General features: G+C 38.2%; 1 protein-coding gene across 1 annotated transcript; it reads left to right on the plus strand.

Moving 5' to 3' along the window:
• The first annotated feature begins 562 nt into the window (after positions 1-562).
• On the plus strand, positions 563-6,924 carry LOC140159215 (U6 snRNA-associated Sm-like protein LSm6). The gene is made up of 4 exons (XM_072182609.1): positions 563-695; positions 3,051-3,199; positions 3,746-3,859; positions 4,577-6,924. The coding sequence occupies exons 2-4, from the start codon at positions 3,109-3,111 to the stop codon at positions 4,609-4,611; spliced, it is 240 nt and encodes a 79-aa protein (XP_072038710.1). The 5' UTR covers positions 563-695; positions 3,051-3,108; the 3' UTR covers positions 4,612-6,924.
• The last annotated feature ends 6,067 nt before the right edge of the window (positions 6,925-12,991 follow it).

Raw genomic sequence — 12,991 nt, forward strand, 5'->3', positions numbered from 1 at the left:
TGACAGCCCTGGGTGGAACTGTGTCACCTTGAGCTATGAATGAGAAAAAAAAAGACATGGGAAAATATTATTTTCCATATCATTATGAGTAGCGAACATTGTAAGTTGGTTAGTGGGTGAAGCTGTATCTGTACCCGTCTGATAGGGTGTCCACATAGCTACATATCAGCAACTTTTGTTGTACCAGAAGCTACATTTTGGGGGGTAGGAGCAACAAATTATTCATGACGATGCGTGAGATTTTACTCATTTTCCAGCTTTTTGCGTGAGATTTACTACCTAGGCGTGAGATTATACTACCTTGGCGTGAGACCGTGAGAAAGTGACCCAATGCGTGAGACTCACGGCCAATGCGTGAGAGTTGACAGCCCTGATATAGGCCTAATACAAATTTTATGACAAATTATTAAAATTTGATATTTTTAACAGTCCTCGAAGTAAACTTTATAAATCTATTTTTCGGGCTAAAAAGAAAGATGCAATCCTTGCTTTTCAGCGCCTCTTCTTCTTTTAGCATAGGATCCTAAAAACTGCAATGTCAACCTTTAGTTTTATGTTAATATGTTAGCGGATACGAGCTGTCCTTTTCATTGTAACGGAGCTGTATTTAGCAAATCAAACGACGCGGATTCGCAGTTTGTGTACCAAATTTCACCGGTTATTTCAACTTTATTTACAGCTATTATTCGAATGTTGTGAGTGTAATACGTTTGTATGAAAGTAGTTTATTCTTATTATCGTTTTTGAACATACTTGGGCCTCAAATGGATCTGAAAACTGTAGAAGTTGACAGCTAGCATGGCTAGTAGCAGGCCTAAAATTACACAGCAATCACTGCACTGCATGCCGCAAAGCCTAACCTAAGGCCTACATGCTCGGGGCTACATGTAGGCTGTACATGCTAAAGAGAGTGTTCAAAAATACTTTGGTGGGGGAGGATATGGGGAAAACAGGGGTGATCAAAAAAATTCAATCCTTAAAGGAGGATTTCATGATCCTAGCATCCTCTTTTTATGACATTTTTCAGTACATTATAATCCACGAAAAAAGCTTATTCCCAAAATTTCAGTTGATTCCGATTTTACGTTTGCGAGTTATGCATGATTATGTATATTATGCTGCTCCATAGACAATACGTTGTAATTTCGTTCTGGTGCACCAGAAGCGAAATTCAAATTTCACGATATCTTTGCAAAACGAATTAATCTGCAAGAAATATTTTGTACATAAACATTATGTAGCTAGAGGTTTCCAGTGATATAGCAATCTCAACTTTTTTTGAGAAAAGTGGGGGATGAGGCTGTGGATCACGAAATGCCCCTTTAATAGGGGGGAATAAAAAAAAATTGAGGGTAAATTTAAGTCCAGGGTAAGGCCCATAACAGTCAATTTTGAGTTTCCCATCACATAATTTCTGAAAACGAGTGAGGAAACTTTTTCATTATTCATCATTCATTGTTTGTCTGCCTTTCATTATATGACCAACAGCATGTAAAATGTGTTGTTATTTGCCGCTCACTCACTTGAAGATGGATGTTTATAGCCCAAATGAGATTCAAAAGTATATTAAAAAGAGTCTGCAAGGTTGACAGCAAAATGTATGTTTTGATTTTGATTTTTCCACAAAAAATAAATGGATATTCATCATTGTTTTTGCAAATATAACCAGTTTTTATTGGTATTTTTTGGAAAATCGCAATAATGAATTCAAGTGAGGGTCAGAAAATGAAGCGAGGGCGGGTGACGGGAAACTCAAAATCGACTTTCTTTGGCCTAAATGTACAGTACGGTACGCATGTCAAAATGATGTACATGTACGAGAAGGCATGGCCGCATGCACATTCCAAATTTGTGCATGCTCCGTGCGCTTATGAATGTAAAGTATTCAATTGTTTTAACAGAATATTCGATGGTATATAGTGCACCTGAGCTCGGCTGGCTCTTTGTGTCCTTGAGCAAGGCACTTCACGTCACTCTACTTGCTGCCTTAGTGCTTCTGAGGGCACTTAAGTTTAAGCCGCCAGTCCCATGTACATGTATTTCTGACATTAATGCAGTGTGCATGACTGCATATTAAAGAACGTCACAGGCTATTCGAAAAGAGCAGGGGATCATCCCGGTACTGTTGATGATACTTCAAAAATACACTCAAAATATATACAGTAAAAATAAGTACAGCTACGTAGTGCGCTAAATACTCGTACATGAGGCCAGCACTAATAAGGAAGAAGAAGAAGAAGAAGTGTTGATGAAATGGCAGCTATTTTGTAAATAATGAAACGCTGCAAAATAATGAATAATGAAGAAGTTGCCTCATTGTGCTTTGAAAAAAATGTTACACTAAACATATTTTAAAGTTTCATTAACCTACATTAAGACTTGGACACAATGATCCCTTGCCTTGGTACATTGGCATACATGTTCGTCAATGGATGTGAGATCAAAAGTCATTTTATTCTTCACAAGCTTGCCTTTTCTGATCTTGTATTCATCGGGACGTATTTTAAGCAATATAATTTGTTTACAAGTATAAAATGCAAATCTTAGTTAACACATACTAGTCAGCCAAATTGGCCCAAACCAGGGCCCAAACACAATACATACATATTTTACATAGAAAATTAAAAGAAAACCTACATGAATATGTTGTCTATACTTCACTTGACCAAGAAATAGAGAATTGCACATGGAAATTTAAAGGGATTTTGATAGCAGTTCCACATAGAAAACACTGCTCGACAAAAGACTATGCTGTTTTGTTTTTTAATTGATATTTTTGATGATTGTCAATCCTTGACAAGATGTAACTTTGCTACGGAAAGTGCTATAACAAAACAGTTTTCAGTTTTGGCTTACTTTACTCAAGGGCTTTAATCTGATATACAAAATGATGCGGTTTGATGGCAAGTTTGAATTCACCTTTAATACCTATAATTTGTTGCACCTTGTTGTAATTTAGAAATGTCTTTATGGTATTTTGTTGCTTATTTATTAATTTTGTCACTCTTGTTGTATTTGATTTTTTTTTGTATTACAATCCACTCTCCCAGCTATAGGCAAAGTAAACACAACAAGCTTAACAGAGCAGCCAAAAAATAAGGAGTAAATATGAGCCGAAAACAGACACCAAGTGATTTCCTGAAGCAAATTATAGGAAGACCAGTGGTTGTTAAACTTAACTCAGGAGTAGATTACAGAGGTAAGAAAGAGGGCAGGTATATCCCAGTGTTTCTATGATTTGTCAGACCTAAGGGGTACCAATATTGTACTATTTTGATGTTTTTATTCAATAGGCCTACAACACTTGGTGAAATTGAGTTTTCTATGTAGTTATGTGCCTGTGCAGTCTTTTTTTTTTTATATATATATTGAAAAAAAAAAACATTGAGCAAGGTTAAAATTCCCTTGGACAAAATTTGTGCTGCTCATTATCTCAGTTTACTTGGGTAGCTGAAATTAACTAATGGTGATTTTGGAATCTGAATGTACATGTACGCTGGTTGGTACTGTACCTGATTGGTGCCATTGGGTTTTGGTTTATCTTGAATGTTTTTATAATTTTTTGTTGACATTTGGTCCATGCTTGTCGACAATCAGGAAAATTACTTTGACAACAACATTGTCTACAACAGCAGCATCGACAACAGCCCTAATGCCACATGGGTTTGGTGTAGCACATCATAGACCACTCAGCAGGGTTTTTTTTTTTGCTATCAATTATGCCTTGTTATTATTTCCTTTCTAGGAGTACTGGCTTGTCTAGATGGTTACATGAACATAGCTTTAGAACAAACAGAAGAATATGTCAATGGGCAACTGAAAAACAAATATGGAGATGCTTTCATAAGAGGAAATAATGGTGAGTACAATACAATTATCATTTTATAAAACCAGGGAAAATCTGTTCCAACTGACCAGCAGGGACCCAAATTATTTTGACAGGTGCAAGATATTCTCAGTTGAAATCTACGGATACCCAAAAGTTTTGTTGCTGTGGGTACACGACTAGTATTGTAAATTGTCTGCATATGCATCTTGTTAGCGACAGCAATAATGATTAACATTAAGATGGCTATCAAGGTAGTTATACAGTGTTGGTCAGTATGTAATCAAAGTTGACCTTTGACCCCATGTTAGATTTGTAAATGATTATGATACCACAAATTTGATCATGTAACAGCATTAGCATAAAATCATTGAGGTACACACTGTATGAAAATGGGTGGAATGATGCAGGATCTAATCAGGCCAAAATGAGGTTTTTGTTATAGATTTCAGATTTTCTCAGGAATTTGAAAGTATGCAGAGTGTCCTTGAAAATTTGAATTTTGCCTAAAGTATAATTTTGACAAAATTTAGGGAGTGCAGAGGAGCTGTCACTTTCGTTAATATGTGATGCATGGAGAGCCGCATCATGATTGTTATGTTGTGGTAAGTTCTTGAAAATCATGCTTTGGGACCTTGAAAGTCCTTGAAAAGTCCTTGAATTTTAAAGGCTTCAAGGACCCTGTTTATAATAAATATCCAATACTTGTTGATTCACTCCTATCATGTTTAATTGTGTTTTTCTTTTCAGTTTTATACATCAGCACACAGAAGAGGACATACTGACAGCGGTTATGTGGACATTTTGTATATAAACTGTACAGACTGAAAGTACTCCCAAGTTGACATTCATTGGGCCATTCCAGTTGAGATCCATCACCCCTGTGGAAGACATGACTTTAATCTTCCATGCAGGGGGTGTAGATTTCAAGTAGTCAACCACTCAGGTAACCCCATTTGATATTCTCTCTCCCTTTGTGGACGATTAAGGTCATGTCTTCCATAGGGGGTGTATGGATTTCAACTGGATTGCAAGCAGCATCAACAATACAATATCAGGAAGCCTTTCAATTGAGTTACTGTATGGTGTAATTCAAAGCTTGGTAACAAAAAAAAAAGCCCTGTTCTACTGGGCCAATGGACCCAGATTTTGTGTTTGGGGATTTAAAATTTGTTGTTGTTGTATGCATGTAAAATCAGTGGGTTATATTTTGGTGGCAAAAGAATTGATTTTTAAACAAGTTTGGGAAAAGATAATTGCTATTTTTTATAGATTTTTAGATTTATTTGAAAAAAAGCAAAAAATACCTGACTGACCAAACCTACCTGAAAGGTCCGTCCACCCGTAGAACAGGTGTTTTTTCCTCCGTCACGTATTTTCAGTTGTGGATTCTGGATCGAGGTTCCTTATTCCAAAGGGTCATTATTCCAAAGGTTTGTTATATTATGCCGAATGGTCATTAAGACTAGTTTAGAGTCATCACTCATCATTATTCCAAAGGATTCTTATTCTGAATAATAACCCTTGGGAGTAATGAGCCTTTGGAGTATTGATCCTTCAGAATAACAAACCTTCGAAGTATTGACCCTTTGGAATAACTGTCCTGAGAAATAATGATGAAACCCCGCATTGGATGGAGTTAAATGCAAACTAAAAGTCACCAACAGGGTTGCCAAAAAATTTCAGCCCGAATCGCGGGTCAAATAATCGAAAAGTCGCCCAATTTTTCTCTTTACCATTGGTTTCTATGGGACATGAAACTATCCGAAGTCGCGTTAGCCAATGTTGAAAAGTCGCCCAATTGTTTTCTTAATCATTGGTTTCTATGGGACAGGAAATTGTCAAAAGTCGCGGGAAAAATCTTCAAAAGTCGCCCAATTAGGCTACCAAATCGCGGGTTTGGCAACCCTGGTCACCAAGCATACTGAATGCTTGAAGTGGATCATGTTGTTTAAATTACTACTTAGCCTATATTGGAGTATTCCATTTGAAATCCACACTACCCCTGTGGAAGATTTTGGAAATATCTTCCACAGGGGAAGTATGAGTTTCAAATGGAATGAACACATTAGCAGCTCCATTTGAAACACACCCTCCCTCAGTGGAAAATTCAGGCTGATACTTTCTCAGAGGGTGTAAGAAATTCAAATGGAGCTGCTAATGTGTTCATTCCATTTGAAATTTATACTCCCACTGTGGAAGATACATGTATTTCCAAAATCTTCCACAGGGGTAGTGTGGATTTTAAATGGAACAGCCCAATTTAGTACTGTGCAACAAGTATGTGATGTATAAAATGAAGTAAGTCCGGTCTTGTGTATGAAATGAAGTAAATGAGGTCTTGTGAAAAAAAAATTGATTTTTGGAAACAACAAAAACAAGGTTCTTGTGGGGGCCTTAATTTGTAGATTAATGTTTTAAAAGTTATTAAACTATCAAGTCTGGCAATTTCAAGAGGATTGAATTAATGTTGCATTTGGAAAAAAGTTGGCTTTTCAATCAACATAAAAACTAATGAGTACTAATAATTTTGATACAGCCTATATTCTTTTATTTGATGCACAAGTTTCTGCAAACATGGCTAAAAGCACTTTCCTATTAAAAACACATTAAAGTAGTACATTAGGCTAGCAGAAATGTTCCACCGTGACAATTTATATATTGATGTGTGTGTGATTCCTGGTCACTTTTCTTATCAGAGATTTTGTGTATGAAATGTTTTGTATAACTTCTCCACCTAATGATAAACAATCATAAATAAGGCAATTTTATTTCATCAAAAATTGCAAATAATTTGCTTAAAGTGAAAATTGTTACCCACAGTGTCGTCTGCTCACAGATGTATGTTGACAATGGTTTCTAAATTGGGCTATTCCAGTTGAAAGTCATACACCCCCTATAAAAGACATGACCTTAATCTTCCACACAGGGAGTGTGAATTTCAAATGGAGTTACCTGAATGGATGATTCCATTTGAAATACTCACTCCCTGCATGGGAGATTAAAGTCATGTCTTCCATCGAGGTGTATGGATTTCAACTGGAATAGCACATTTGACAGCCTCACTTGTACGATAATAAAAATATGTGCATCTATCCCACCTTCATTTGCATGTCAGAATTTGTCTCAACCAGACTGACTTCCGCAGGTCTACAAAGGTGACTTTTGGCTACAGATTTATGGTTGTCCGGCGGACACCCGAATCAGTATTTTTGGTTGTCCGGCGACTTTTTAGTTGTCCCGGGCGAACGGACAACCAAAATTTTGAACGCTGATGATCACATCTGTGCTTGTTCCAAAAGGATTTTCTGGTTGATTCAGTTCCATTACATCTTAAAATCTATTTTAGCCACAAACATCTTTTGCTTGGTTTATTCCCACTTGGTCCAATTACATTTGATCCAATCCCAATTGGTCCAGTTCCCAGTTAGTCCAGACCCACTTGGTCCTGTCCTCACTTGGTCTAATCCCATTTGGTCTAATCCCACTTAGTCCAATTTGACTTGGTCCATGTCTACAGTCCCACTTGGTCCTTGTCCCACTAAGGTCCCTATCACACTTGGGCCCCTATCACACTTGGGCCTTGTCCCACTAGGGATATGTCCCACATGTTCCACTTTTCTTGGGCTATGTCCCATTTGGGCCATTACATACATATAATGAAGAAGAGATGTCCAAGAACAGGCACCTTTCATAACCACTAAGGTATAGGACATTATTTTTTTGTTTTGGCTATAGTCCCCCATAGTCCCATGTATTTAATTATATCTGTACTTGCTTAAGTATTGATGCAAATTTTGTTACACAATTGCATGTGGTTCTTTTTTATGAACCTTTAAGTGCTTCAAATGGCCTCAAATGAGGGTCTGTAATCTTCATCTCCATAGACTTTACATGTAAAATGAAAAGGTTCATTAAAAAAGAACCTCATAATAAAATTGGCACAAAATACTAATTGAGCAAGTACATAATGCAGTACACTAGTTTTCGGGAGGGGCTATTGCAAATGATATATCAGGACTTGCCATTTGAGCCGAGCGATCGCTCTCATTCGCCACCGATCGCCCAAAGTTGATTTCTAGCGAGCCATTTTCCACTCGCCATAGACACTAAATTTCACTCGCTGCAAATCTCCCAAAATCAGCAATTGATTCAGCCAATTCAGCATTTAACCGATTCTGTGCCCTCTCCAAGCGGAGAAAGTCACAAATTTTCACGCATTTCAACATAAGTTCATAAATACCGTTTAAAGAGCAAAGCTCTATTTGATTATACTTAAATAAATGGTATTTGTGAAAATTTGACCACTTGCCTAGCATCAAGGTAGCGAGTGATTAACCACTCGCCTTTCAAATCTAGACGGCAAGGCCTGATATATGGTGTGGATTGTGCAAGTCAAGTCACGAGCTGGAGCAACCTAGTAATAGGATCAAGCATTGGAGATAAAACCTGATTTCTTGATCCAAAAAGCTAGTTAGTAGATAAAGTAATCAGGTTTTTCATCAATGAACCTGGTTTATTGCTCGCAAAACCACGCGAGATACTGGGTTTTTCTCTTGATGTATACTACTTGCCATACACTCAAAAAATTGAAGTAAATTTTGCAGCTGCCATGATCACAGGTATGCTCCATTTATTTTGTGAGCGGTAAATTTCAAGATAATCCCAATCATAGGGAAATCTCTAAATTGAGTAAATTCAATATGCATACACCTGTCGCTAAGGATGTGCAAGAAAAGAAACCCGAGAAGACAGCTTTGCACGAATCATTTGATGAAATTGATCAGCAGAAATATCATGAAGGCAAATCTGCAGTGCCTTCCGGGGCCGACGCAAACTTCTTAAATTGCTTGGCAGAAAGGGGAATTGGTGAAACTTATTCCAAAAAGGTGCTCATGGAAATAGAGATGTACACAAAAGTACAATTACAAAAAGAACATAGCCCAGCTCATGACTGCGTGCACAATGATCAAAATGTTTATTATTACCTTTCCCTTTCAAACTCTCCATTCTAAAAACAACCATATTGGAGAAACAGCCAGTCACTTGACTGAAAATAATAATTGTAATCTGTGGTATATAAAGTCATAGATATACCTTCAATATTTGCGTAAAAAGTTACCTTTTTCAGAGTCTTCATTGAGCAGCGATGTAGCTTGCGACACCATCGCGGCGTCTTCATTCAGCGTAGTGATGTTTTGTTTACAATCCAATTACAATACCTTCAACAGTTTTCATGCTTCGAGTGGGTGGGAGCAGTCTGCTCCAGCACCCACTCACATTGCATCTCAGAGCTCTTTGAGTTGGGAAATATCCCAAATTGAATAACAGTGCTTAGGGGGCTATCATTTTCTTCCGAAGGGGGGTCCCACTCCCAAATATAGGCCTACAGAAAAATAGGGGGGGGGGACATACAATTTTTGATGACCAAAATGTACTGTGTGTTTATTTTCTTCAAAAAGACTGATTTCGATACAATTTTAGCCTGTTTTGGGGGCAAGGTGTATCGGTGGTGGGGGTCATGCAATTTTTGTTGCCAAAATAGCAGGGGGTGGGCTGCAATTTTATTGATGCCGACTTTTTGGGACCACCCGGGACATGGCCCAATCACCACTCGTGTGAAAGTCAGTTAGCCCTTGATGACCAAATTCCTGTTGACATGGTCATCATGGACTTTAGCAAGGCCTTCGACACAGTACCACACATGAGATTACTTCACAAACTTCAAGATTATGGCGTTACTGGAAGGACACATACATGGGTGTCAAATTTTCTCACAAGGCGGAAACAGAGAGTTGTCGTGGATGGCGATCATTCACAGTGGGTGTCGGTTAGATCGGGCGTTCTCCAAGGCACCGTCCTCGGACCGTTGTTGTTCTTAGCGTACATAAACGACCCCCCGAATAACATCTCGTCGGAGGTCCGTTTGTTCGTGGACGATTGTGTAATGTATAGGCCCATCCACGATAACTCTGATGTTGAAACCCTCCAGCAAGACCTGGATAAACTGGATGGCTGGCAAAAAACCTGGCAGATGCAGTTTAATGTGCAGAAATGTTTCACCCTAAAAATAACTCATTCTAGGAAAAAAACAGACCACCAATACAAACTTGGTCAAAATACCCTTCAAGAAACAGAGACTCATACTTATTTGGGTATTCACCTCACAAAAGACCTAAAATGGGATGTTCATGTAAATCACACCGTTGCAAAAGCAAAAAGAGTGCTTGGAGTAGTATGTAGAAATCTACATCCATGTACAACTTCTCTAAAAGCCACAGCATATAAAGCTCTGGTGCGACCGCACCTTGAATATAGCTGTTGTGTGTGGGATCCTACTAGACCGAATATTCAGTCGATTATACATACTATAAAATCGACTGAAGTGTTCCTACTGCGTTTGTGCATGGTGTTATTGATGTCACTTTTGAGTTTAATTTGTCTCACCTGCATATATGAGCTCTCCAAATTGTTGCTTGTATACAGTACAAGGTTTGGGTGTGCAATCGACGTAAAAAGCCGTTCTGCATTCGTTAAAAAAAACCAATTTGTAGTCACGTCTTGAGCACAATCTCGTCTAGTCTTTGTCAAAGACGACTCACGATCCTTGCCGAGGGGAGCGGCGAAGTTGCGACAGCTCGCCGCGAAGCGGCAGTATCAAGTCGCCGCGAAGCGGCGACCAGTGAGTCAATTTTACCATGCTGTACTCCTACACATGTTGGTAGCTCGTGGGTAGTAATCAGTTTCCCAGTCTGTAACACAGACTAAATCTCGTCGTGTCTTGCCTGTTTATTTTTAAATGCAAAATGGCTGACCTTAAAGGTTAATTGATTGAGTTGACCTCATACGTAATGCATATTGATCATCCATTTCTCAAATAGGGGTGTTTTCTATCACATTGATGGACGTGCTGACCATTTCATCAGGCGGCATAGGAAGCGCAACACGTGACGTACGAGGCTGGCGAATATACATGGCTGACAGCCCCGTTCAAAATACACGGTTAGCAATTACAAATGGAAAATTAACATACTTGCAGTGTGGTACACGGTCGTACCCCGACGGTTTTAGAGTAAGATAATTTTGCTTTGACACCACATAACAAATTTAGAATTGTTTATGAAGATTTCATGAATATGTGTTAATCCAATGGCGACCTCAAAATTAGCGATATCGCTTCCATCACCGCCTGGTGACGCGGGTGGGAATTTCCCTCAAGAAATAATGGAATGAACCATATCCTTTGCAAGATGACACAGGTCATACCGGGTCAACCATGATCAATTTTGACAGGACAACGTGGGTATGGAACTCTCCAACTGACTCGCAAGAAAGGGCCAAGAAATTTCACTTTTTTCAGTGCACATCGAGAAACCTGAAGTATTGCAATAGAGTGAGAAGTAAGTGTTTATCACCTGTAGGTTCACAAAGGGAATTTTAGACGGTCATAAAAGGGTGAAAATAACGTGTAAAACAGCGGATGTAAATACCGACATCCTTCTCAAATCTAAAACATAGCGTAATAGTACGGCACTAGGATCCTACGACGAAAGAAATCATACAGAAGGTGGAATCAATACAACGTAAGGCAGCAAGATTCGCATGTCGTGATTATGGTAGAACAAGTAGCGTTACGGAAATGTTAAAAACACTACAATGGGATACTCTCCAATTGCGTCGGCAGGCAACAAGGTTGACTATGCTACATGAAGTCAACACAGGCCAGGTTGCCATTCCGGCGCAAAAGTTTCTCACACCGGTCGTCCGCCCCACTCGTCATAACAACAGTCAAGAGCAAAGAAGAACTGCTATAAAGACTCGTTCTTTCCAAGAACAATTCATGAATGGAACGTATTACCTGAACAATTAGTTAACATCCCAGTAACATCCACTTTCAAGTCACAAGTAACAGACCATCTGAGAAAAGAACAACAAGAATATTAGCAACCTACACGCCCTCACAACCCTTCGCGCTTGACTTCAACATTGGAAGCGTTGCGAAGTATTCGTCAAAGTCAAATTAGAAAATGGCCTAATTGGGACATGACCCAAATGGGACAAGGTGCAAATGGGAATGAACCAAGTGGGACATGGCCAAGTGGGTCATGGACTATTAACTGGACATGGAGTTAGTGGGACATGGACTAATTATTGTCTGTCCAAATAACTTAGACACCCGGTTTTTAGGATATATTTCGAAAAGTTTTCACTTTGGCAAAAAGTCATGAAAGAAAAGTTGCTAAACACGGTCAGACCTAACAGAAATTATTAGTAAAGCGATGAAAAAATATTCTTCCTTGTCTACTTTTATTCAATTTTGACCGATTTACAGCAAGATATCTGGGTCCAGCCGAATATTCCTAATGACTTGAAACTTTTGATGGGATAATCTATTTACAGTAAGGGTCGGTTCATAGTGCATATTCGAAGGCGAATATTCGGCTTCGAATACTTTTTGTGACGTCAAAATATATACGGCATCGGATAAAATATGATGACACGCCGAGTTGAACCGGATTAAATATCGCGCAACTGATAGCGAGATACTATTGATTTATATGAAAAGCTCGAGGTCACCTGAATATCGTTCGACGAACGATGATTTCAAAAATCCCCAATGAAAATTTAAGGATCTGGAATGAGTGTTTTGAGCGTTTTGAGCGTTTCGACAGTATTTTTGTGGGACATGAGAGCACATCAGACATATCGAATTACATTATGAATACGAAGAATGTCTTTCTGATATCAAATAATTTTCATTTTTGAAATTCACGATATAATACAATTTTTATGACAAATTATTAAAATTTGATATTTTTCACATATTGATATATAGGGGCCTAACAGTCCTCGAAGTAAATATTATAAATCTAATGATATTTTCTTAAAGTGTATGTAGCTGGGAGGAAAAGCCGACGATCAATTGAAAATTTTGCCCTTTCATATTGAAGATATGGATTTTTTTTCCAAAAGCACCCAAAAAAATTAGGTCTTTTAGGAAAAAAATCCATATCTTCAATATGAAAGGTCAAAATTTTCAATTGATCCTCGGCTTTTCCTCCCAGCTACATACACTTTAAGAATATATCATTAGATTTATAAAATTTATTTCGAGGACTGTTATATATCAAAAATTTGAAAAATATCATCAAATTTTAATAATTT

This window comes from Amphiura filiformis, chromosome 8 (genome assembly GCF_039555335.1).
Source record: "Amphiura filiformis chromosome 8, Afil_fr2py, whole genome shotgun sequence".
In the NCBI taxonomy this organism is placed as follows: domain Eukaryota; kingdom Metazoa; phylum Echinodermata; class Ophiuroidea; order Amphilepidida; family Amphiuridae; genus Amphiura; species Amphiura filiformis.